The sequence below is a fragment of the Danio rerio genome, chromosome 1 (genome assembly GCF_049306965.1).
Source record: "Danio rerio strain Tuebingen ecotype United States chromosome 1, GRCz12tu, whole genome shotgun sequence".
Lineage (NCBI taxonomy): Eukaryota > Metazoa > Chordata > Actinopteri > Cypriniformes > Danionidae > Danio > Danio rerio.
In genome coordinates, this window is record NC_133176.1 from 48,056,958 (window position 1) to 48,084,576 (window position 27,619).

General features: G+C 35.4%; 3 protein-coding genes across 3 annotated transcripts; 2 read left to right on the top strand and 1 right to left on the bottom strand.

Annotated features, from left to right (window-relative positions):
* The first annotated feature begins 3,226 nt into the window (after positions 1 to 3,226).
* On the top strand, positions 3,227 to 5,389 carry tmem187 (transmembrane protein 187). Its single transcript, XM_001341435.9, has one exon. It carries the CDS (start codon positions 3,303 to 3,305, stop codon positions 4,071 to 4,073), a length of 771 nt encoding a protein of 256 aa, XP_001341471.1. The 5' UTR covers positions 3,227 to 3,302; the 3' UTR covers positions 4,074 to 5,389.
* Positions 3,411 to 15,028, bottom strand: si:dkey-9i23.8. The gene is made up of 7 exons (XM_009293487.5): positions 14,863 to 15,028; positions 12,582 to 12,721; positions 10,139 to 10,328; positions 8,563 to 8,701; positions 8,315 to 8,479; positions 8,149 to 8,227; positions 3,411 to 5,978 (listed from the first exon to the last, which is right to left on the bottom strand). Coding segments are annotated over exons 1-7 (927 nt in total). The 5' UTR covers positions 14,864 to 15,028; the 3' UTR covers positions 3,411 to 5,765.
* A 2,246-nt stretch (positions 15,029 to 17,274) lies between these two features.
* ndufs8a (NADH:ubiquinone oxidoreductase core subunit S8a) lies at positions 17,275 to 25,976 on the top strand. Its single transcript, NM_213139.1, has 7 exons — positions 17,275 to 17,302; positions 19,089 to 19,145; positions 19,248 to 19,313; positions 21,579 to 21,668; positions 21,783 to 21,955; positions 22,334 to 22,462; positions 24,991 to 25,976. Exons 2-7 carry the CDS (start codon positions 19,103 to 19,105, stop codon positions 25,120 to 25,122), a joined length of 633 nt encoding a protein of 210 aa, NP_998304.1. The 5' UTR covers positions 17,275 to 17,302; positions 19,089 to 19,102; the 3' UTR covers positions 25,123 to 25,976.
* Positions 25,977 to 27,619: the final 1,643 nt, after the last annotated feature.

Sequence of the window (27,619 nt, forward strand, 5' to 3'; positions counted from 1 at the left end):
GAATCGCCAGCCAAAAGTAAAGTACATTTGTCAAAAAAAAATCTTGTAAAACAGGTAAGTCCAGTGATCTAATGAATTCCTTCCGGGACTTTCCAGTTAATTTCGGCACTTCAACTTTATTCATCAAATCTCACTCATGCTCAACTTTCAAAGACGGACACATGGTAACACTTCAATAACAGTACATGAATAATCCAATTCACCTTTATTTCTGTAGCGCTTTTACAGTGAAGATTGTGTCAAAGCATCTTCACATAGAAGATCATAGTAAATTAAAACAGTATCAGTCCAGTTTTCAGTGTTTCAATTCAGTTTAGCTCAGTTCAGAGTGGTTTAATAATCACTACTGAGAGTCCAAACACTGAAGAGCAAATCTATCGATGCGCGGCTCTACAGATCCCAAACCATGCAAGCCAGTGGTCGACAGCACCGATGAAAAAACTTCACCAATTGGCAAAAGCGAAGAATTAAAAAACCTCAAGAGAAAGCAGGCTCGGTTGGGCACGACCATTTCTCCTACACGGCCAAACTTCTTGTGCAGAGCTGCAGTCTAGGCGCCAAAGGCTGGAAAATGCTGGACCTCAGTGCAGACTCGTTTTTCCCCGGAGCATCACAGGAATCTCATGCTTTCCACTCTGCCTCTCTGCTTGACGGTTGGTCTCACGTGTCTTTTCACCCGCGTTTGTAGTTCTAATCGAATTCACATCCAACGCACAATGTACTGTGGGCAATGTCAGCGGTTAGAGTGTGGACGGTTCTACACTTAAAATTTTGACTGGAAATAGTAAACCAGCCGGGAACCTATGACTTACTCTTTTCAACATACTCTGATTTGGGACATGCTAATTCTATATTTAAATACTATTTAGGATGGATAGTATGCAGACTGGGACGTAGCAAGTGTTCTTTGTTTCTGTTTATTCAGATGGCAAAGTTAGTTAGTATCGTCAGCAGTACTCTGAGTTTTTAAAAACATACCTTATTCAAAATGATTTAGTTACTAAGTTTACAGTACGATAATATCACTACAATATTATGGACTGAAAGATCTGCAGTAAATGCTGCTTTCCGAAAGTAAACATGTAAACACTTTAATCAAACTATTACCGTCGTGTTGGATTTTCGCCGCATTTTGTGACAGGATAGTCAATGCACGACTGTCTGCACCTACTGAGTGTCTGCATCTACCGTGAAATGCAGAGTTTTTTTTTCTCCTATTAGGCGTGCGGTATCAAAAATTCCACTAAAACAACACTCTTCCTGCAGTTGCTCGCATCCAATATGTCATTTGTCTTGCATGAAATGTTTCTGAATAAAAGTGAAAATGCCAAACTGCAGTTGACACTTTAAGAATGAAACATGAAACTCTGGAGGAAATGTAAATAGTGCGGTGATGCAATGACTAATTAAATTATGTGCTATAACATGTAAAACAGGACCATGAACGAAACATTCAAAAAGCAACTCATGTAAACACCTTAATCCTAATATTGGCTAATTCAGATTAAGACAAAAAAAATTTGAATACTGATGTCCATGTAAACGAAATCACTGTCGTTCTCCTCTGCGTCTGTGTTTGTGTTGCCGGTGTAAAAATCAGCTGTAGCGCACATAAGGAAACTCCCCTTTTCACGCAAACCCTTCCCTCTTTTGCCACTTGCGACTCCCACCATACAAAGCAGGACTCACCTATTTTCCTGACGTTTTTCAAACTAGAGGTGTGAAAACACCCTGCTGAGACATGAGGGCTTCATGGCCCTTAAAAAATGAATGAATGGTGATGTGCCCCTCCAAGTAAAGTCATGACATAATTATACATCAACAGCTCGTGAGTTTATATTAGTTACATTTAGCATAAACTTGAATGTTAATTAATACATTAATTAGCATGTACCTACGAGTAATAAAGGTGGCTGTTATTCACACATGAACTCTTAGGACTCATGTTGTAGTTAAAGTTAGTTCATGATTAGTGCTCGCCTTAATTTATCATTAATTCATAATAAAGAAGTGTTTAGTTTACATATTAGCACATCATTATTAATTGGGGCGACGTAGTGGCGCAGTAGGTAGTGCTGTCCCCTCACAGCAAGAAGGTCGCTGGTTGGGACCTCGGCTCAGTTGGCGTTTCTGTGTGGAGTTTGCATGTTCTCCCTGCGTTCGCATGGGTTTCCTCCGGGTGCTCCGGTTTTCCCCATAGTCCAAAGACATGCGGTACAGGTGAATTGAGTAGGCTAAAATGTTCGTAGTGTATGAGTGTGTGCGTGAATGAGGTTGTGTGGATGTTTCACAGAGATGGGTTGCAGCTGAAAGGGCATCCGCTGCGTAAAAAACATGCTGGATAAGTTGGCGGTTCATTCCGTTGTGGCAACCCCAGATTAATAAAGGGACTAAGCCGACAAGAAAATGAATGAATGAATGAACCACATCATTATTTATGTACTGTAGGTGTTACCAGCACATGCTTACAGTCACAGGTTAATTGTTAATGCAAGAGCTGTGAATCTGAGACCAATCCAAATCTGTGGTACAACAGTCCCTGATTGATCTTTATACTGGAGTAAAAACAGTGCATTTTCAATATGGCAGTGTTGAATTCTGGATGCTCTGTGTTTAGCAAAGCAAAATATGTAAAGCTGCACAGTGAGGAATATTTTGTTTAAATATTTTGAAGTCACATTTTAATTTTTAACATTAGGCATGTTTTAGCTCATATTTTAAAGGCATAGATTACCAAAAAATATATAATTTCTCTCTATTTGATCGTCCTCGAGTGGTTACAAAGCTTTTTGACTTTAATTTTTTTCTGTTGAACACATTTTGAGGGAAGCTAAAAACTTGTAATACAACACACTTCCGTGGTACAAATACTACAGGTGTAAATTGTTGTTTCCAGCATTTTTCACAATGACTTATTTTGTGTTTAATAGAAAAATCAATCAGGTTTGTGAGAATTAAGTGAAGGGTAAGTAAATGATGACAGAATGTTCATTTTTTGAGCGAACTACCCCTTTAAATAGTACAAGGTGTAACTTGCATATAGTTATTCATGAGTAAATTAATATTATCAAGATAATCGAACTTCAAACGATCTCCCCTGCTCAGTGAACACTGTTTAGGAAGCTGTCAATCGGCACTAAAGCTACTGTAGCCTACTGTCAACCAATGAAGGGCGCTACTGGCCATCACGTGGTCTAGACTGCGGAAACAGCCTTGCGTGTACTTTGTCACAGATACTTTGTACACAATACTCCACGTGTTTTCGTACAGTCGCTGAAACAGAAGTTCTAATTCATCTGAAAATGACCCTGTCAGCTGCCGTCCACGTTCTCATACCTTTCCTGCTTTGCATTGCGCTCGCAAACACTCATATTTTCGACAAAGTTTTGGTGGACGTCAGTTATGATCACTACGCGGAGAAGAAAGTCGACAACCTCCCTGCCTTCCTGGCCATGCCGTTTAACTGCCTGATAAACGTAGGCTACATATTATTGGCGATCTATTGGCTCTTGCAGCGGATGCCGGATGGTAAGAGCAACCGAGCGGCTGCCTACAGTAAAGAGGTGTTTGCGCTGATGGCGCTGGCCTACGGGCCGGTGCAGTGGATCCGCCTGGCCACCCTGCGGCGCGCGCCCTCCGTCCTGGACCAGTGGTTCACTTTACCTATTTTTGCATGGGTGCTGGTGTGGTGTCAAGTGATTGATAAGGGTTGGTCATCTCGCTATGCTTTAATGGTGGAGTCGTGCTCTCTGCTCAGCTACGGGCTGTCTCTCCTGCACCCCCGGGGCTTTGAGGCGGCTCTGGGTCTCCACATCGCCTCCGCCGCGTTTGCAGGCGTCCGCGCGCAGCTCAAACACGGAGACTCTGCGTCCATGCGCTACTTCTGCTTGGCTTTGCTCTCCTGCGCCGGTTTCGTGATTTTGAAGCTTCTGGATCATCATCTCGCCGAGTATTGGATGTTTCAGACTCTCACCGGTCATTTCTGGTCCAAAGTTTGCGACATTCTGCAGTTTCATTACAGTTTTTGCTTTCTCACGCGCCTCAGTGAAAATGCACACAAACGCTCTTCATAAATGCTCTTTTGTAACATTTAATGAGAACAGAGTACTTAGAAGACAATTAACTTTGCATTAACAAATACTTATTAGCTTGTCACGCCACTGACACACGTAGCTATATTACTACAGAATACAGATGTGTAATTATCACTGTGAACACAATCGCAAAACCAGCGGGTCATCATTTTAAAGGGGTAGTTCACCCAAAAATGAACATTTCCTCATGCTATACTTAAACTCGAATGATACTAAACTTGGACAGGGGTGTCCAAACTCGGTCCTGGAGCACCGTGGTCCTGCTGAGTTTAGCTCCACTTGGTTCAACACATCTGCCAGGAAGTTTCTAGTAAGAGCTTGATTAGCTGGTTCAGGTGTGTGTGATTAGGGTTGACGCTAAACTCTCCTGCACTGAGTTTGGAGAAAAGCACAGTAACAAAACATACTATGGAAGTCAATTGCTGCTTTTTTTCCAGCAGCTCTCTTCAGTAGGCATGGGACCATAACTTATCAAAGTATGCCAGGGTTTGGAAACGTCAAGATTTTAAAACCACTAAAATTTTCTGCAATACCGTTCCTATAGTATGTGTTTGTTTTTTATTCACTTTTTTTTGTTTGTTTGTTTGTTTGTTTGTAAGGAAAAATAGTATCTCCAGCAGAGATCTCCAAACATGCCACTTTAAATTGTAAAAATATCTGTTTTTGAAATAAATGAAGACAACAGAAGTCAATGATTTATTTGAATTATTTAGCCTGACATGTTTACTGCTCCAAAATATCTTAAATGTTTTTTAAAAATGAAATATTTTGTGTTCAAAAGAGAAAAATGTTTTTGTTTTTACCCAAACATTTCAAAAAGAGCATATTTTAAAGCAGTAATCACAATACCGTGATACTGTGATATTTTTAGCCAAGGTTATCATACCGTCAGAATCTTATTCCGGCCCATGCCTACTCTTCAGTAAATCTTCCTTTATATTCAAAAGAAGAAAGAAACCGGTTTTGAACAAATGGTGGATGAGTTTGGCAGAATTTTTATTTTTTTGGATGAACTATTCCTTTAATGAAGATCCAAACAGACTGAAACTTTGCAATTAATGTGAAATAATGTAATGATATTCAGATCAGATTTGAACTCTGGTCAGTTTCTCAGTATTCTCTCCATTTCTACGGAAATTGAAGTACAAGGTCTACACACAAGTCCTTAGTTAAGAACTTCCAACTGTTGTTTATTTTGGGGTCAAGTGTTTGTGTCTATAGATCTAATGAGAAAGCTAATTTAGTGAAACTAAAATGATTGTAATTTATTTGTGAAAATAAAATGTCAAAATATCTTTAATTGCCATGCTGCATTTTTATATACAAATTAAACCTTTATATTTATTAAATACTTGAGAGAAAATTATCGTATGGGTAAACAAATAGGTTAAATCTATTGTTTTGAAGGACAAAGTATAAGTTTTTGAATAATTTGTATTTTGGGGCTGATCTGTCATCCTTAAATGGCAGTGTTTTAATATAAATGAGTATTTTAATACATGTTGTCAAATGGCACTTAAATAAATGCCTTAAAAAGTTTTTACAATGAATGACATGGCTGTCTTTTGTAAATCAATGTAAAAAATGCAGTAATTATTTTTTATTATTATTTTTTATCGTTTTTTTTTTTCACAAAAACAAATCAAATATTGTAATGCATGTTAATAATCCTCAAAGTTCAATCCTTGTAATGCCAGTGAGCACCGGCTCTGGAAAAGTAGCTCTCCTTCTGTGCCACATCAAAATGAGCACTGCTCGCCGGAAGTCTTTATTTGTGAGGTAGATGAAGGGGTTTAGACAACAGTCCAGATACGCCATTACTGACGACAGTGACCGCAGCCAGGCTGGAGACGGGGACAGATCAAGCCTGCCAAGAAGAACCAACTAACAGGACAACAAGAACAAAAAACTGTTAAGGGAAAAACTCATCCAGTAGAGCCTCTGACATAAAGACTCTTAAAAACACACAGATCAGAACACTAATGGCTTATAGTAAGCCCTTTTAAAATGTCATGGTATTATTTGCACTGTTATGTATATTCATGGTACTGACATTAAGTTTAAATACTCATTTATTGGCCAGTTGCTTAATATTTGAATACTAGTACATATCATTTAAAGATTTTAAAGTCCCCAAGAGCTCATATCTTTTTTGAATGTGCTGTCTAAATAATAACTATTAACTTTTTCAGAGTTCAAAATAAAATGTACTATAGTTTCTAAAGAATAAGAACTATTATCATTTTTTAAATTACTATAATGAATAAGAACTATTATTATTTATTAATGACTAATAAGAACTATTATCTTATTTAAAAAATACTATAACTAATAAATAAGAACCATTATCTTTTTTAATTGTATAACTAATGAATAAGAACTATTATCATTTTTTTAATTACTATAGTTAATGAATAAGAACTATTATCATTTATCACTGACTAATAAGAACTATTATCTTTTTTTAAAAATACTATAACTAATAAATAAGAACCATTATCTTTTTTAAAATTACTATAATGAATAAGTATTATCTTTTATTAATGACTATCTAATAATAATGATTATCTTATAACTAATGAATAAGAACTATTAAAAAAGTTTTCATTACTATAACTTGGGTGACGCAGTGGCGCAGTAGGTAGCACGATCGCCTCACAGCAAAAGGATAGCTAATTCAGCCTTGGCTGGGTCAGTTGGCGTTTCTGTGTGGAGTTTGCATGTTCTCCCTGTGTTCACGTGGGTTTCTTCCAGGTGCTCTGATTTCCCCCACAGTCCAAATACATGCTGTGATGGTGAATTGGGTAAGCTTAATTGTTCGTAGGTATGAGTGTGTATGGATGTTTCCCAGAGATGGGTTGCAGCTGCGTAAAACATATGCTGTATAAGTTGGCAGTTCAATCCGCTGTGGCGACCCCAGATTAATAATGGGGACTAAGCCGAAAAGAAATCAAGGAATAATTACTATATCTAATGAATAAGAACTATTATCTTTTTTAATTACTATATCTAAATAGTAAAAACCATTATCTTCTAAAAATAAACAATAAGAACTGTGTATGGGTATTTCCCAGTACTGGGTTGCAGCTGGAAGGGCATCCACTGAGTAAAACATATGCTGGATAAGTTAGCGGTTCATTCTGCTGTGGCGACCCCTCATAAATAAAGGGACTAAGCTGAAGGAAAAAGAGTGAATGAATGGAGAAGAGGAACTATAATCTTTAAATAGATTAAGAACTGTTAAATAAGAACTGTTTGGTATCTTCAAAATTGTACTATTTTTTGATGGATAAGAACTATTTTCTTTTTTATTTAGCGTGTAAAGAAAAAGAACCGTTATTCTTTAAAAATGTTCTAGAATCTAAAGAATTAGAACTACTGTCTTTTTTAAATTTAGTGTATAAAGTACAAGACCTATTATCTGTTTTTAAAATGTAGTATGTAAAGAATAAGAACTATTCACATTTTAAATATAAAGAATCTGAAAAATAAGACTGATATATTTCTTTAATTGTGGTCTCTAGATCGTTTTATAGACCATTTATTGCTTTTAAAAATGTAGGATCTAAAGAATAAGAACTATAACCTTGAAAAAAGTATTATCTTAAGAATCTCAAAAATATATTAAAACAATAATTCATTCATTTTTCTTAGGCTTGATCCCTTATTTATCAAGGGTCGCCAAAGTGGAGTGAACCGCCAACTATTTAAGTAGATTTTTTCTGCAGCAGATGCCCTTCCAGATGCAACCCAGCACTGGGACACACCCATACACTCTCTCATTAACACACACTCATATTATGGCCAGTTTTGTTTATCCAATTCATCTCGGAGACACCATGCAAACTCCACACAAAAATGCCAACTGGCCCAAAACTTGCCCCAACTGGCCGGGACTCAAACCAGCGACCTTCTAGCTGTAAGGCAACAGTGCTAACCACTAAGCCACCGTTCTGCTATATTAAAATATACTAATATATTTAAATGAATATACAAAAATAAGATATTAATATGTTTTTGCAATTAAATATTGCCATAAACAAGCTCTTCTCACCTCAGAAGCAGCAAATGGAGCGTAACAGAAGAGATAGACGATCACCAGCAGTGGTGTGATTGAGGACAGGTCTTCCCGACTGCAAACACAACAAATGTGGAAATACGCATTAATAATAAAGAGCCCAAAATGAAATATACAAACGCCTGTGTTTACCGCTTCTGACCTGCGGGAGTCTTTCCTGTAGCCTGCACACGTGAGGATGGAGCAGGAGAAGATTAGGAGGAGCGGGATGAAGATGGAGATGGAGAAAGCACAGAGGATGTAAACCAGCATGTCTGAATAGCTGCTCTCCCAGAAGACTGCGCACAGCATTTCAGCCGAATCATACCTGATCACATCATCATATACACGGTTTATTCTCATCATGGATGCATCCACATTTTAATATAGTTTATTCTACATCGGGCTCACTTTATCCAGTCATAAACTACTGGCACTGCTCCAAATATGGTTCCAGTGGCCCATGATGCTGCACATGCTATCGCCATGACCACAGACAGTCTGGTGCCTTTAGATGGGATGTCTATAAACCTCTGAACACAGAGCAGAGCTGAGGACAAGAAAGAGAATAGAAAGAAATATAAATGCGAATTAATTCAAATAGAAAAAGAGGCCTTCATTAAATATTGATAAACCATTATTCATTTATAAAATAAGAAACAAAGCAAGCTGAGGACAAATGATGATTTAACTGTGAGTAATCAAGGAGTAGAATATTCAGAATAGCTTTGCTTTCTAATCATTTAAATTAATACATAAATCTTTATCTTGGTTGCATGTGAACAAATTTGGAACAAAGAGAAAATATTAGTTGGGGCATCATTTACTAAAAATGTATAATAAAATGTGTACCTTTTAAAAAAACATACATTGAAGAAAAACATACCATTTATTATTCATTTAATTTATTTACAAAAATCCCCAAATAATCCCAAACTGAGGAGAAGAGATGAAATTGATTCATATATCATTAATATTTGACAACATTAATAATATACATAGATATTAATTAAAGTTATCTGATTCTCAGAATATTTTAAAATAACCTTTTAAATAATTTTTTAAGTTTGTTTTTTTTAAACCTGTTTACTTTTTGCCCTATATGTATTAATATTATATATCTGTGATATAGCTGCGAACTGCAGCAGTTCAAATCAAGCAGTATTTCAGAAACAGCTGATCTACAGGAATTTTCATGCACAGCCATCTCTAGGTTTTAAAGAGAATGGTCTGAAAAAGAGAAAATATCCAGTGAGCGGCAGTTCTGTGGGCACAAATGCCTTGTAGATCCCAGAGGTCAGAGGAGAATGGCCACTTTCTGTACTTAAATGGCCTCCACAGTCACCAGACTCAATCCAATAAAGCATCTTTTGAGATGTGGTGGAACAGGAGATTCGCATCATGGATGTGCAGTCGACAAATCTGCAGCAACTGCGTGATGCTATCATGTCAATGTGGACCAAAATCTCTGAGGAATATTTCCAGTGCCATGTTGAATCTATGCCACGAAGGAATAAGGCAGTTCTGGAGGCAAAAGTGGGTCCAACTCAGTACAAGTAAGGTGTACCTAATAAAGTGGCCGATGTTTCTGTACAGGATATATGCATAAGACTTATTTAATCACTACACTCTCCGAATTAAAGGTACAAACTCTTTGTCACTTTTGTACTATCCAGGTGGATATCCCTTTAGGTTACACCTTTTCTGTGATGTACAAATACTTTTTAGGTATTAATTTGTACCGTCAATGATCTGTTAGGAGCAAAAATATACCTAAAGATACCACCCCAGTGACAGATTTTGTACCTTTATTTCTGAGTGTATATCAGAATATATCCTGTGTCCAGTGCACCTGCTTGCAGCCATTCAGTGTGTACAAAGGGTTGTTTATTTGCTCCTTATTGCTAATGACAAAGGAAGCAGTATTTGTTTAGACATGCATCCCACAGAAGTAATGAACACTTGAGTCCACAGTTCAGTGTCGTACCTAAGCTTCCAATGGAGGAGGTGATGAAGGTGAACTTCAGCAGACTCACCACCTCACACCACGGTGAAACCTGACCGGCGCTCAGCACTGCTAACAGAGAGCCGCAGATGATGAGGACAGAACACAAGAAATCCGAGAGCGTGAGACTGAAGAGCGGCAGCCAGTATCGGCACTCAAAATGCTCTTTACACTGTAGGAAAAAAAACAACTTTAGTAAATGAAAGCATTGGTGTGTGAATCTTTCTAGATGAAGGCGAAACACTGCAGGTGAAAACATCCAGTTTTGATATTTCTTCAGTTTAAGGTTAAGAAAAAAATCAAAATACATTCTTGAGTGCTTCTTCTGCACTGTTAGACTTTACCGCAATTTTACAGTTTTCTTTTTACCGCAAAAACACCTAGTAAAATACCACATGCATTCTTTACCAGTTCACTACTGTAATATGCACTGCACTGTGGGTCATTTAAAAACTTTAACAGTGACTTACTGCATATTAGGAATTAACAGTATTCTACTGTAATCAGAATAGTCAAGGACTGCTACTGTAGTTGAAGACAAACATGAGGCCGTTAATGAAAATGTTAATATATTGAATGCCATAATAAACACTAAAAATTAAGGTTTTGTACTGCTAAAATGTAAATAAATGACAGTAAAAGTACTGTAAAAATTGTTATACAGTAAAACTAAAATGTGGTAAAAGACAATTCACTATAGAAAGAAGTTGTGGTAAAGTTGTTTTACTGTAAAATGAAATTGCGGTAGGGCTCCTGCTACTGTAAAACATTTACTTGTAAGTTACTGTAAAGGAGCAATTACGGTAATTTGCTGCAACAGTGATGCCAGTATAAGTAACCACAAAAGTACAATAAAATGTCTGACAGTGTGTCTATTTAATATTCAGTATGCTGTAAAAAATGTCTGTCATTTCAACAGTAAAAAACAGTTACCTGTAGAAGTTTATTTGATACTACGGTGAATAACCGTGATTTGACTTAAATTTCCTGCATGACACTTGACATTTTTGCTGACTTCATGTTCTCTTTAGTGATGTATAAACAGTGATGTACATTACAGTTTTGTGTTTCACTTTATAACTTTTACAGTGACTTACTGCATATTAGGAATTGGCGGTATTCTACTGTTATCAAAGTAGTCAAGTACTGCTACTCTAGTTAAAAACTAAATGAGACCATTAATGAAAATTTGGAATATACTGAATGCAATATAGTAAATACTAAAAACAAAGGCTTTGTACTGTGAAATGTAAATAAGTGACTGTAAAAGTACTGTAAAATTTGTTATACAGTAAAACTCAAATGTGGTATAAGACATTTCACCATAAAAAGAAGATGTGGTAAAGCTGTTTTACTGTAAAATGAAATTGTGGTAGGGCTCATGCTACTGTAAAACACATTTACTTGTAAGTTACTGTAAAGGAGCAGTTGCGGCAACTTTCCAAAACAGTCCTGCCAGTATAAGTAACCAAACAAATACAATAAAACGTCTAACAGTGTGTCACAGTAATATTCAGTGAAAAAAATTCTGTGATTTCAACAGTAAAACCTGTAGAAGTTTCTTTAATAATATGGTAATTAACTGTAAACTGCCTTTCCTAAAATTCCCTGCATGACACTTCACATTTATGCCTATTTGTTGACATTGTATTCTTTTTAGAGATGTACATTAAACATTGATGGACATAAGAGTTTTGTGTCATTTAAATTTTGTTGATTTTCTCTAGTGTAAATGTGTAGATTGTAGACAAGTGTAAATTTCTATTAGAATTTATTTCTTAAAATTAGTTTTGTTCTGCACTAAATCTCCCCTTAAACCAAAATATACCTTATTCATATTGATATTCTGAAGTTTTTTACAGAAGAATTTGTTCATACTTGATTTAACTGATTTTAAAAATGACAAGAAAAAAGAAAATCAGGTCTTCTGAACTACACTCTCAGAAATAAAAGTATGCGAGCTGTCACTGGGGTGGTATCTTTTCGAAAAGTACAAATTTGAACCCAAAAGGTCCATATTAATACCCCAAGGGTATATTAGTACCTAAAAAATACAAAAGTGTTCCTCTTAAAATTTGTGGGTACTAATGAATACTTTTGAGGTACCAATATGGACCCTTCAGGTACAAATGTGTACCCTTTAAAAAGGTATTACCCCAGTGACAGCTCGCATACCTTTATTTGAGAGTGTATGACAAAAAACCCTCGTTTATGTGTGATCTAATGTTCTGATTTTTGTGCTAGAAATGTATAAAAATCAGCACATTTTTGACTTAATAGTTCCTTGTTTTTATATTTAAACATTTACATCTAAACATTTTATAAAAACATCTGTCAATTAATCAGCTGAGGGAGTATGGAGTTCATTTTTTAAATCTTATTCACCTGCAGTGTTTTGCCTTTCTAAATGATATATTAGTCTTACCACAACTTTGACTACCAAAACCAGCGCATTTCCCAAAACACCAAATACCATCTCAGTGGTGAGAACAGGAGCGAGTAAAGACTTCTCAAAGGCAGACAAAAAACTCTCCTCTGATTCCGCTGTGTTATTTGAAGTGTTCACTGGAAGGAATAAGAATAATTTAAAAAAATTTTTGAATCAATATTCAAACTCATGATATTTTCGACATTTACAATTTCAAAATCAAATTTGTATTCATTTTTTATAATTTAATGCACTGTAAACTAAAAAGAACATAAATGAGAAAATAAAGTAGTTAAGTAACATGTTGAGCAATGTTGCAAATAGTATACAGTTGTGCAGTTTTAACAAATTTGACCTTATTATAAATCTTCCTATAGATCTATATCTTCAAATCTTCAAATAATTGAACAATTGAATTAATAAATAAATAAATGTTAATTTCTTAAAGCTCATTTCTACATTTAATAATACAATTAAAAAATCTAATTTTTATTTTGTATTGTGCCAAGAGCTAAAATGAACAAAACCCATGCAAAAACAATGTTGTTAAACAACATAAAGGTTAAGCAATGTGGCAAATATATAGTGCTATAGAAAATGTTAACTAATGCAACGTTAAAAAATGTTAGCTTTATAATAAAAAATTACCGTCATATGTTGTAAAAATAAAATAAAATAAATTGATTATTGAATATTTAAACAAACATTGTAAAATTTAGCATTAAAAATTAGCAATTATATTATTATATTATTTTATATTATATTTTTTATTAAACGTTTTTAATGCACTGAAAGCTAAAATAATCAAAACTGAGCATTTCTTTTAATTTAATGTATAATACTCTTGTTAACAATGCCTATTTAAAATTTAACTTTCATATGTTTTAGAAAAGCAAAATGAATTAATTAATGAATAAATAAATGTGTTTTAATTTCTTAATGCTAATTTCTACATTTATTAATACAATTTAAATATAAATAATTGTGTTTTTTAATGTGTTGTGAGCTAAAATAAACAAAACCCGAAAAAAAAGTTGTAAAATAACATAAAGGTTAAGCAATGTTGCAGATGTATAGTACTACAGAAAAAGTTAACTAATGAAATGTTAGCTTTATAATTAAATATTAGCGTCATATGTTTTGAAAGGCAAATAAAATTTAATTATAAATTTAATTATACATGTAATAATACAATTTTAATAGAAATATTAAATTTTTAATGCACTGTGAGAGCAAAAATGATCAAAACTGAGAAATTCTTTTAACTAAATAGCATAAAGGTTAAGCAATGTTGCAAATATACTATAACATAAATGTTAACTAATGCTCTTGATAACAATGTTAGATAATTTAAAATAGAACTTTCTTGTGTTTTAGAATAGCAAAATGAACGAATTATTAAATAAATAAATAAATGTTAATTTCTAAATGCTAATTTCTACATTTCATGATACAATTTAAATATACATAATTGTGTTTTTTAATGTGCTGTGAGCTAAAATGAGCAAAACCAACCAAAAAATGGTATTAAATAACATGAAGGTTAAGCAATGTTGCAATTATATAGTGCTATAGAAAATGTTAACTAATGCAACATTAAAAATGTTAGCTTTATAATAAAACATTAGCTTCATATGTTTTAAAAGGCACATAAAATACATGAATAATTGAATGATTAAATAAACAAACAAATAAATGTTTAATTTTAATGCTAAATTTTACATTTAATAATACAATCTTAATACAGATTAAACTTTTTTAATGCACTGTGAAAGCTAAAATGATCAAAACTGAGCAATTCTTTTAATTAAATATAAACATTAGGGTTAAGCAATGCTGCAAATATACATTGCTAACTGATAATGTTAACTAAAGCCCTTGATAAAAATTGTAGCCTATTTAAATATTGCTTTCAATCGTTTTAAAAAAGAAAAAAATATTAATTATTAAATAAATAAATAAATGAATAATCTGTTAAATGGATTTCATTTTTATTTTTCATCCATTTAAAGTTACATTTAGTAGACTTAAGAAACGTTATCTAGTGTATATGTCTCAGCTATCTAACGTCATGACAACAAAAAGACGCAAACAAGATAAAAAAAGATTCATTTTCCAATGTAACTGAAAGAATAAATAAAATGAGTAGAACTTTAGCTTAAAACAAGACGATATAGAAGTAAAAACTTAATACTGAAATGCTTAATAAAAGCTGCAATAAATAAAATGGCATATAATATCATTCACAGAACATCACAGGTAAAGCTGTTTGACTTACTTTGTCAGCGAAGCAGAGATCTGACTATAATCCTGACAGTTATCAAAAGGAAAGCTTCACACTGGGTTGTTTGGTGGAAATGTGATACTGAGAGCACTGAAGTCTGTGATTACGTGGAGACAGACGTCACTGCTTTCTTCAATTAAACTTATCCTGCTTCATTAAGCTTTAACCATAAAACACCTATTCAGCTTTTTTCACAGTACAGCATCAATGACTGATTATAACAGAGCATTAAAGGGCACCTATGATGAGAATCATCTTTTGTAAGCTGTTTGGACAGAACTGTGTGTAGGTATAGTGTGTCCACAGACATATTGGAGTAATAGAAACACAATAAGTCTCTTTTTTAAAATTTCCTGATGTAAAATAGGATACAACTCCCAGTTTGAGGCCCACCGCAACGTGATGTATGAGTGCGGTTTTCCCACCCACCGCATTGACTGACAGCTGCGTATTAACATGTCTCAATAGCAATATGTATAATCATATCAGCAAGACAGGATGTGCACAAAGCAACTGGGATTAAAAGACCTGTTCAGCGCTCTGTGATCATCAATCATCATCATTTTTAAAATGTTTGTAATGAATTACTGCGATTTTACCATCTTTACTTTATCTCCACAGCTGCATGTCAGTAGAATTATAAAAGAAGACGCTTCAATCTCAGTTTGTGGACATTAAATCAGGTTTGTTTTGTATATTAACATAACGGATATCCATACAGCAGTGGATATTAACGTGTATCCAGTCACATTTGTCGTGCAAAAACAGTGCACAGTTAAACGTGCACACTGTGTGGAGAGGGGTCTGGATGCAGCTCTGGTGCAGTGCAATCTGAGCTGCATCTGATGCTTTTTAATGTGCTCACCTAACCCCACCCCTAACCCTACCTGTCACAGTGACATCACTCACTCCATTGAGCGGATTGTGTCTGACTGCATCACGAGTGATGCAATCTCAGCTTGCATCATAAAGGCTGCATCCAGACATCTGCTTGTTAAGTGGTGATGTGTTGGTGATGTATATAATACTGTTTCCGGGTCCAAGCCGCCATTCATTTGAGTGGAGAAATCATTCGTTTATGATCACGTTTTATTCTTATCACACATTAAAGTTAATTTTATATAAACTCATAGTGTACACAACAATCTCTGGGCTTGCTGCATAACAAATACCAAAATTTTAACAATTTATAAAAAAATGAATCACTTTCTGGCCATCGGATATTAGGCATGGACATATATATTGCGATCGTGATTTTTGAAAGTATTCGAAAGTAGCTTTGTAAACGTTTATTATTACCATTTCATGAGTCTCCCCATACAGTTGAATAGAGCGCTTGGACCGCTTGGAAGCCACTTCGCGTGACGTCACACTTAACAAGCGGATTGGCTGTGTGTGTGTTTGTGAGTGCGTGAACTTTGTAATGACATCGTGAGTGACTCATCGTTGCAGAAAGGCTTGAATTAATTCCACAACAAATAATCATTGGGAAAGTTCTTACGATAGTACTTTTCACAAATTTTACATGAGATCTGCTTCCTTCATGTCTGTCACAGTGCTGTTTATCTGACGCAACCGAAGACTTAGACACACTCTGACAGGCACGGAAACGGTGGGCGGGAAGAACATGGATTAAAGGCACAGGCCTCAAAAACAGCTACAAGATGCTCAGAGCTGAAAATTACAAACTTCTGAAAGGTTTAATAAATATAATGATGGGCGTTATAAGCTGAAACTTTATAGACATAATCTGGAGGCACAAAAGGCTTATCTTAAATCTAGGAAAAGGGGTAAAATAGGTGCCCTTTAATAAAAGAGAGAGAAACAATCTCTTTTAAGTACTTAAACGGCATAATCTTCATGTTCGTCTAAACCTATTATTGTCAAAATGATGCCAGAATTCAGAAGTTTTGGAAAATTTTTACACTGAAGGATCAAAGCTGTGTTAGAAGTACATTTTATTGAATTGCATATGTAATATAAACATTAGTGTAAACAAATTAATTTTTATATTATAAGATAGGACACATTTTAATCAAACGACTTTTTTGTTTTTATGAAATGACTCTAACATGCTAAACAGGAAGCCTTGATTTCATTTTTATTTTCGTTCATTTTATAACAGATTTTTTTCTCATAGCCTATCTGGTGTTATATCAACAAAAAGACGCAAACAAGATTTTGAAAGATTGACGCATTTCCCAAAGTAATTGAATTAAGTCTTATTAGCCTGTTGCGTATTATTTTAGTTCATTTGTTGTTTTATTATTTAAAATAGTTGTTTTAAATTTTAGTATGCGTTTAATGTTTGTGTAAGGGAAGAAAGTGTAAACTCTTATTTTGTTAAAAAAAAAAGCTCACTTCCGGCGTTCTGCATGTGCATTTCCTCAGTCGTCCGCTGTTCTGGTTGAGAAGGCCAAATAGCGAGTGTCTGGTGAGTGAGAGCTCATTTTTAAACTCACTGCATTCGTGGTCTGTTCTTTGACTTAAACGCGGACTGCCTTTTGTGGGAGCGATATATTTATTAAACTATTAGGCGGGAAAACACTGATATTAGGGTTCTATAAATAATAGTAGTGTAGTCATTGAAAGTCCTTGAGGAGTCAGCCGGCGGCTTATCTAACGTCACTACAAACGCTGCATGCCCGACATTTAACCTCGAATAAATAGCTTTGATTTATAGATAGATATGCAAAGATGAAGTTTGTATATGTATATAGATGTCTTAATTTAAATGTGGTGAATAACGTTAAATGTTTGGAAAACGGATGTGTCGGCTAAAGCTTGCGTGCTGGAGTTTGTGTCCTAAAACACCTGCTTTACTACTACAATCAAACAGTCGCTTCATGCATTATAACGGAGGATTGCATATATGTGTGTATATCTTGTGCTAATATTGACAACATGTTATGTATTTGATGCCTCGCGCTAACGGCGGAACCAAGGCATTGGGGTTTTGTTTACGTTTTTTAAGCGGAAGTCAATCACGACGCACGTTTTGTCGTATCTGCCGATTTTCAAATCACTGCAAGGTGAGTAGTGTACTCATCAATAAGGTCAAAAATACTCACGGTGAAAAATAATGAATGATTGCTTATCCAGTGGGTTGAGTAACCGTACATTAATAACTGCAAACATTTTTGTTATTACACTTTTTTTTAAATGCAATGTTTCAATATTTAAAAGTGTTATGAATTTGCAGACATTTCTGCAACAAAAAAAAAACTAAACACTGAATGAAGTCTTGTTCAAAATTCTTGTTTGTTTATTTATTATTTTTTTTTTTTGCTTTGTTAGCGTCAAACTAGGGCTAAACAATAAGGTCAATAGAATAATAATTATTATTATTAATAATAATTATTGATTTGTGTAAGAGAAAAATAAAAGATTCAGCTTTTAAAATAAGTATTGTAATTGAAATCTAGTCTACAGATACAAATTGGTGTAACAAAAGAAGCCTAGAAACACATTAAGTGAAGTTTATTTTTATATTCACACGCTCGTTCAGTGACAAGCTCTCTATATTGTTTACCATGGTACTTCAGATATTCGGTCTGAAATCACATGTAATATGACTTGAACATTTGCGCTATTTATCTGACTGTGAACAGTGTTGTGCTTTGCTAGTCATGAGCTGTTAATATGATTTCCCCATTTAGTATTAGCAAAGAATACTTTACTGAAGTTATATTATTAAGGAAAAATTCTGAATGTGTGAATATAAAACCAACTTCACCTCAATTAGAAACAAAGGTATTTGGGATTTCTGAAAGTTGGATTGCCAAAGTTATAGTAAATTTAAGGTGTTAAAAATGCGTCAGTAGATGTGTAGCAAACCCAATTCTCCCTCATTCTTGTCTCACTTGCTCACAGTGCAGCATTACGTGCGGTCTACACTAAAACATCTGTAACGCTACAGATGGTTTTTACAGAGCGTCTTTTGGGAACATATTTTTGTTTTTTATTGCTTTAACACTGAACATTCAGAATAATAATATAAATATGTGTAATTAAATGTATAAAATCAGGCAAATTTTATATAAACACCATAAAAACTCTGAATATAGATATGAATAAAACAAAACTAAATTTATTGCAAAATTGTAAGTGCTGCGATTCGGGTGAAATTGCTAAAGTTATAGCATATTATGGTGTTTAAAATGCGTCAGTAGATGTATAACATCCCTATTCTCTCTCATTCTTGTCTCTGTTGCTCACAGTGCACTTCACTGAGATGTCGGCGGCATTACGTGTGGTCTACACTGCTTCAAGGCCAGGTGGGTTTATGATTTATTAAAACTCTTGGTACATCTATACATGCAATCAAGATGAAGCCTTGGCTCTTCCTTGGATGATCATGCTGTTTTTTTACTCCGTAGGGTCGTTTCTGGCCTGTCAGAATCTCATACGTCCTTTCAGCCTGTCGGCGCACAGAGCAGGGATTAGTAAGTATTTCATGGTGCCAAAACTGAAGCTGGTATAAATGGTGACAGAAGTGAACTATTATTTTAATTACATTTTTATCTGATGCTATCTGCATTTTAACCTCCTAGGACTTAGTGGCCACATACGTGGACAGCTCATTTTAGCTTTTAAGCGGCTATTTAAAATACTTTGATTGTTTTATATTTTGTTACAGACATACAGTGTCATCTTGCAACTGTTTTGCAACATATGAAATGTCCCAAACACTAGTTTTAACGGTCCAAAATGGACAAATGATTCTGTTTACACTCTGATAGTCAAAACAAAACAGAAAAGTTAGCTTTGTTATAATTCTTACATTTTAATATGTTTTGGTGCGATGATAACCCAATATTAAATAAACAACAACAATGACTTAATGTTTTGAATGAGAAGCTGTAATGTGGCCATGCCACGAATGAATTTTGGCGTGGCGCCTCACCATGGAAGAACAACCATGCTGTCATTAAGTGTCATTAGCTCAGTTATGTCATGTTAAATACAAAGGGTCCATTGTTTGAGATGTCTTTGTTGTGACAACATGGCATAACCTGTAGCTGTCTTCGACATTTAACTCAACATTACTAAGACAACATAATTTTGTCATAAACATGATTGTCATAAACCTGTCATAAACATAATTGTCATGAGACCATTATTATTGTGTCATGAATAATTATCTGATCACATTTATTAGTGGAACAATATGGATTTTTCATTTAAATTTCTCAAATTTTATAATAGTGTCATTATTATTTAATGACAAATTTGATTTGTACCACTACAGCATACCTGACAACATTGGGATGTTAAAATAAGGGATATCCCTCCCTCCTCCTCTTTTTCGTTTGATTACACTAAATAACCAAGGTGTCACTTTAAAAATGCACTTTCCTAACTTTTTATGATCATTTAAGACAAAATTTGTGTTTAAAAGAAAACCCACCAAAATCGACATGTTTAGATATTATTATTATTATTATTATTATTATTATTATTATGTGTATATGTCTGTTTAAACATGCACCCAAACTCCAGAATGTCCACTTTCGCTCTGCTTCAATCACTATAGAGCGCGTCAGACAGTCATGCACTGCTATATGAACTGACTGTTTTGAGGATTGCATAGGAGGGGCAAAGGTGTCTGTTATGGAAAAGAAGGGAATCCCCCCATTTTTATATTTACTTTAAAGTGTTTTCATGCCTAAATAAAGTAAAAGCACAGAACAGATTCGCATTTAAGTGCAAGGGCGCCCCCTGGTGGAGGCAATATGGGTTGCATATAGCAGGGGTTCCCAAACTTTTCAGCCCACGACCCCCAAAATAACAATGCCAGTGACTCGCGACCCCCAATATCCTCTGAGGTGATTATGAATACAGAAACCTTGCATGCAATGACGCAGACACACCAATTAAATTTGTGTCAGTGCTTTAAATGTGCCAGAAAGTATAACCTGATGTTATAAAATCAAAATGCATCTGACGCTATTGCTACCTTTAATATAATGTAATTACCCCAGGAGTCGCAATCCAATAGAACTAGTAACTATAAGCTACTATAGTAACTATATAGTATATAGTAACTATAAACGACTATTTTTATTTTCAGTTTAGTTATGGATAAAATATGTTAATTCTTATGGTTTAATAAAAATAAATAGATTTTTGGAAATCACCAGGCGACCCCCCCTTCATTGCTCCGCGACCCCTCGGGGGGTCCCGACCCCCACTTTGAGAACCACTGGCATATAGGGAGGATCAGCTTCTTTATCTTATATATGGATAATAGCGGGATAAAATTGTAAAATATGGGAAAGTCCCGGGAAAAACAAAAGGGTTGACAGGTTTGCACAAATGTTGAGTCAGGGAAAATATTAAAAAAAAATATATATATATATATATATATATATATATATATATATATATATATATATACACACACTTTCCCAGAGATGGGTTGCGGTTAGAAGGGCATCTGCTGCGTAAAAACGTGCTGGATAAGATAGAGTTCATTCCGCTGTGGCGACCCCGGATAAATAAAGGGACTAAGCCGACAAAAAAATAAATGTATTATTGAATTTATGTACACGTGTGTGTGTGTGTGTGTGTGTGTGTGTGTGTGTGTGTGTGTGTGTGTGTGTGTGTGTGTGTGAATGTATATATATATAATATGTCTGTGTGTAATGTAAACTTTTTAATTTTTTGATGAGCTCATCCTTTAATATAAAACCTTTTTCGGTGTGCAGAGTATGTCAATAATCAGGAGGAAGCCACAGACTGGAAGTCCATTACGGACCGTGCAGCTCAGACTCTTCTGTTGACAGAGCTGATCAGAGGTCAGTGAACAACATCAGACGTTTATCATATGAAGCACTTTGATAAAATCTTCAAACTAATGATCCTGATAGCTCCTAAAAACTCAGCACCACTTGATGTTTTTGTTGATGCAGGTATGGGAATGGCCGTTAGCTACCTTTTCCGTGAACCAGCCACAATCAACTACCCATTCGAGAAGGGTCCACTGTCGCCCCGTTTCCGTGGTGAACACGCGCTGCGCAGATACCCATCAGGAGAGGAGCGCTGCATCGCATGTAAACTCTGTGAGGCCATTTGCCCAGCCCAGGTAAATGTTAATTCCCTTCATCATTCTGATTATGTCAGGTGATAATTGGTATGTATTAATTGTCTTTATTGGTTGATTTAATCTATTCTGTGCTACGTCAATTTGGCCATATGTCATAGCTTTTTAATCTGAAAGTAAATGTAATTTCAGCCATTGTTATGCATGTTTTCTAATTATATTCATGATTAATTGTTTGAAGCATACATTACCTTTATATCAGCCATAGACCTTCTGCTCACCAAGATATCGCTGTTGCCATTGGCCATTAAAAAGAATCAATATCATTGACCACTTATATGCCATGGCAAGTCTGTTTAATTGCATAAGTGAATAAAACTGAGTGAATTAAAAAGTGATGACTGTATTTTTCTCTTTTAGGCTATCACTATTGAGGCTGAACCGCGTGCTGACGGCAGCAGGAGAACAACACGCTATGACATAGACATGACCAAATGCATCTACTGCGGCTTCTGTCAGGAGGCCTGTCCTGTGGACGCTATTGTAGAGGTCAGCAACTAATACAGTTAATACAGCACAGTATAATATTCAAAAGTATATATTATAATCACTACAGTTTATACTTTGACGAAAGGTTTTGAACCACTTAGATTTATATTATTATTATTATTATTATTATTATTATTATTATTATTATTATTATTATTATTATAATAAAGTCACATAATCCTACAAAAATCATTATTGCTGGTCACAAAACGTTTATTATTTATTATCGTTATTATTATTATTATTTCATGTGAATTATTAATGTGCATTTTACAGTGCATCTGGAAAGTATTCATTGCGCTTAAACTTTTTCCACGTTTTTATGTTACAGCCTTTTTCCAAAATGGTTTAAATTCATTTGTTTCCTCAGAACACCACACAATACCCCATGATGACAATGTGAAAAAAGATTATTTTTGAAATTGTTGCAAATTTATTCAAAATTAAAACCTGAAAAATCACATGACAGCCTTTGCTCGATACTTTGTTGATGCACCTTTGGCAGCAGTTACAGCCTTAAGTCTTTTTGAATATGATGCCATTAGCTTGGCACACCTGTCTTTGGAAATTTTTGCATTCCTCTTTGCAGTACCTCTCAAGCTCTATCAGGTTGGAGAGGAAGCGACGGTCTACAGCCAGTTTCAGATTTCTCCTGAGATGTTCAATAGGATTTGGCTCTGGGCTCTGGCTGGGCCACTTAAGGACATTCACAGAGTTGTTGTGAAGCCACTCTATTGATATTTTGGCAGTGTTCTTTGGGTCATTGTCTTGCTGGAAGATGAACCGTCTCCCTGGTCTGAGGTCAAGAGCACTCTGAAGCAGGTTTTCATTCAGGATGTCTCTGTATATTGCTGCATTCATCTTTCCCTCTATCCTGACTAGTCTGCCAGTTCCAGCTGCTGAAAACTGCACCATCATGCTTCACTGTAGGGATGGTATTAGCCTGGTAATGAGCGGTGCCTGGTTTTCTTGAAATGTAACGCCTGGTATTCACTTCAAAGAGATCAGTTTTAGTCTCATCAAACAAGAGAATTTTGTTTCTTATGGTCTGAGAGTCCTTCTAATGCCTTTTGGCAAATTCCAGACAGGAATTCTGTCTGGCCACTCTACAACGCAGGCCTGATTGGTGGATTGCTGCACAGATGGTTGTCCTTCTGTAAGGTTCTCCTCTCTCCACAAAAGAACACTGGAGCTCAGACAGAGTGACCATCAGGTTATTGATCACCTCCCTGACTAAAAGCTGATTTATACTCATGTGTCAAGCGCACACGTATGCTACGGCGCAGCCTACGCATGGACGCATAGCCAACGCGCACCTCCCAAAAAATGTAACTACACGTCGCAACGACGCGTAGCGCAAGCTCTGTGATTGGTCGGTTTGATAGCGCTGAGAAGTGTGGGCAGGACCGAGAGCCGTTGGAGTGTTTACGAGTGTCGAGTCCCGTGAGGGAGCTCCAGATTAAATTTTTTTTTTGTTTGTGTGTGTGTGTGTTTACCTTATGGTTAAAGTTGTTGCACGGTCACCGGTAGAAAAAAACAAAACACCAGCGAAGAAACTCGAAACAGAGGAACATAAACACATTACTGCCAACTAGCAATTCGGAAGTATTATTGCAGAGCAACAGAAACAGCGCGCAGAAGTATAATTGCACAGCTACGTGTGTTGCATGCGCCATGGGTCACTCCAATCACTTGATGCAGAAGTATAAACCAGGCTTTAGGCCCTTCTCCCCCGATGTGTCTTAGCTTAGATGGCCGGCCAGCTCTAGGAAAAGTCCTGATGGTTTTAAAAATCTTCCAAATTTTTCTGCAAACTTCTCCTGCCTTGTGCCTCGACAATCCTGTCTCAGAGCTCTACAGACAATTCCTTTGTCTTCATGCTTTGACATGCACTGTCAACCCTGGGACCTTATAGAGACAGGTGTATGCCTTTTCAAATCTTGTGCAATCCACTGAACTTACCACAGGTGAACTCCAATTAAGCTGCTCAAACATCTCAAGAATGATCATTGGAAATGTACCTGAGATGTACCAGTATGTACCTGAGCTCAATTTAGAGCTTCATGACAAAGGCTGTGAAAACTGATGTACGTGTGATTTATTATTTTTTTTCAGGTTTTTTTATTTTGAATAAATTTGCAACAATTTCAAAAAATCTTTTTTCACATTGTCATTATGGGGTATTGTGTGTAGAATTTTAGGGAAATAATGAATTTAATCTATTTTAGAATAAGGCTGTAACAAAAGAATGTGGAAAAAGTGAAGCGCTATGAAGACTTTCCTCATACACTGTATTTGCATTTAGTGTTTGAGAGGGATATTGTATTAAATATGTTATTAACTAACCTACCATTGACTGTTATGTTCATTATTTTAATTCATCCTTTCTAAATCAACATCTTGCCTGCTTGTTTAGTCCAAGAATTGCTCTTTCCTTCTCATTCTGCACAATATCACAATATTTATGTAACTAATTACAGATCAGATTTACATTAATGTTTACCTCTGCCTTTCTTTCCACATCTTAGGGCCCCAACTTTGAGTTCTCCACAGAAACCCATGAGGAACTGCTTTATAATAAAGAGAAACTCCTCAACAATGGAGACAAGTGGGAGGCTGAGATCGCTGCCAACATCCAGGCTGACTTTCTCTACAGATAAACATGCTTCACGGACTGCCTCGTCTCAGCACAGTGACAATATAAGCAGCGTCATGTTCTCTCACCAATAATCGCAGTGTTTCAGTGGCATAAGGTAGATTTACTTTTCAGGGACTTTTGAAGATGCACATTTTGGTTTATTTCAATGTGAGCATACACTTAGATGCTCAGTTCTGGTATTAAAGGGATAGCACACTTAAACAATGAACATTTTGTCATCATTTACTCATCCTCCAAAGGTGTTTAAGTTTTTTTTATTCTATTGAACACAAAATTAGATCATTTGAATATTGTTGGAAACTGGTAACCATTGACTTCCATTTGTTTTTCCTTCTATTGATGTTAATGGTTGCCAGTTTCCAACATTCTTTAATCTCATTTTGTTTTCAACAGAAAAAAAGAATTATATAAAGCTTTGGAACCAACTAACGGTGAGTAAATCTTCATTTTTGGGTGAACTATCCCTTTAAGCAGCCTTAAAGTAGAGCATCACATGGAGATATTTCTCTGTACATCTGAAGTTGTGCAGCACAGCATCATCCTCACATGGTAAATGTGTAATAAGTAAAATCAATGGCAAGATAACCACTAGAATGATGCCCTACTTTAAGGCAAATGTTACATTCTCATTTTATGGCAGTCGATCCATCCTCCCCATTTTTTTCTTCCTTCTTCATTTCATATTTTGACCATCCAGTTGATTTAAATGAAGAGTTGTAACAAACAAAAGCACTTCAAGTGTGTTGAGTTTATCTCACATTATCTCCTTACTGGTAAAACATTTTATTTGTCCTTGTGAGAACTGTACAAAGACTAAATAATTGTGGACCGTATATAATAAATTATCGCTCTGTCCAAATTGTTCTTGTCTCTTCTTGTAACGCAACTCTGGGAATAGTTTGAAAACCTTCATACAAGCAGTACACTGTATATCCATTTAACCAATAAGTGAGGCAAGTGGCTGCTTAGGGTCCGGGGAAATTTGGGGGCCCCCAAAAAATATCCAGAAGTATAAATTATACTTAACCTATATATAACATCATTTTCTACCATATTTTGTATGGTAAGAGTTAAACAAATACAATTTTAATGTAATTAAATATCTAATATACAACGAAATCTAATATTCATATAATAATGTAATGGTATGTAATAATAATATTACAAAAAGTATCCATCATGGAGCAGTCCAGCAGTCAAATTTATAAAAAAGAAAATAATTTTTTTTTTTTAGTTGTGAATTCATTTTAAGAAAACTAATCATATAAAATGTAAAGATTGCATTCATTTAGAGTGTCAAAAAGAAGATTCAGCAGTATAAATATTCAACAAAAGGTGAAAGGGTGCATTTCAGAACATGGGTCCTATGGCTGGAATTTGGTTGTGTACATCGGGAGGCCTTAGTGTCAGAAAGGTTAGGAGAGGGTTGAATGTTGTTTGTTTTATTGTTCTTTTCCCCTCGTATTTATGTTTACAATATTATTTTGATATTGTTGATCAATTGATATTTTATTAGGTGTCACATCTGGTCCTCCATAGTATTGGGGAAATTAGTGTGTTTACCATGAGATCTGTCCGCCTCTGGCAAGTCATTTTAAATAATTCCATATAACTCATCTGTATCTGTTGATGGCTACTAGTGCTTCATCCCATGGTCTGTTGAAATTCTTGATTCTGACTGGCTGGAGGGTGTGCATTATTTTCATTTAAACGCACAGGTAGTTCAAGCAAAGTACCTTTAAGGCAGGTCATTTCACTCGGCGGCCATCTTTAAACACCTCTCGGGCAGCATGCTTGGGCATTCTGTTTCAATGAGGAAACATCAAATTCTTCAAAATTGCTTGCCAAGCTTATGATTACATTTCGTATTAGGAATCATCAATAAAAGTAAACAACATCTGTTTCTTTAGTTTCATTTCTAAACATCTAAATCACACAAAATCTTCAGAAACTCAAGTCTGCTCTGAGCCCCTCCCCTGGAGTATCGTCAGCCTATAGCGATCAATGATTGGCTCCTGTGCAAGAAGGTGGGCTTTATTCCCCATATAGCAATCGATGATTGGCTCCTGTACCAGAAAGCGGGGCTTTATTTGCCATATTGACTGTTACACTTTTCCCCATTCAAAAAGATAAGAGTGACACGTCTTGTGTATTCTATAGTCTTTGGTTCCAGTCAGTTTAATCACAGTTCAAAATAAATGCACTTGTTATGATAGGTATTCGCATATACTGCACAGGCAAACCAATGAAGGTGGTTAATGGGTAATTTTTCATTCTAAAATTAGAAAAATTCTCAATTATTATGCCACAAAATCAAGTTTTAAGAGTTTTTCCAAGCAGGAATGTGGTTATTTTATTGTCAAATTGGTAGTTTATGTACAAAGATAGTGCGTCTTTGAAATTTTGTTTTAGTGTATTCAAACACTGAGCTCCAGGCAGTCAGCGGCAGCTCCATGAACACCTCCTTGCCAAGAGAAGCTTTACATCATCGGGACCTG

Bases quoted from the DNA above. Each gene is read 5' to 3' on its own strand.
- si:dkey-9i23.8 (XM_009293487.5), bottom strand. The intron at 8,480-8,562 runs GTGAGCCCGATG...TGATGTGATCAG, and splicing joins GTAGTTTATGACTGGATAAA to GTATGATTCGGCTGAAATGC. The intron at 8,228-8,314 runs GTCAGAAGCGGT...TTGTGTTTGCAG, and splicing joins TACAGGAAAGACTCCCGCAG to TCGGGAAGACCTGTCCTCAA.
- ndufs8a (NM_213139.1), top strand. From the start codon at position 19,103: ATGTCGGCGGCATTACGTGTGGTCTACACTGCTTCAAGGCCAG. The intron at 19,314-21,578 runs GTAAGTATTTCA...TTCGGTGTGCAG, and splicing joins GGCGCACAGAGCAGGGATTA to AGTATGTCAATAATCAGGAG. The intron at 22,463-24,990 runs GTCAGCAACTAA...TCCACATCTTAG, and splicing joins CTGTGGACGCTATTGTAGAG to GGCCCCAACTTTGAGTTCTC.
- tmem187 (XM_001341435.9), top strand. From the start codon at position 3,303: ATGACCCTGTCAGCTGCCGTCCACGTTCTCATACCTTTCCTGCTTTGC.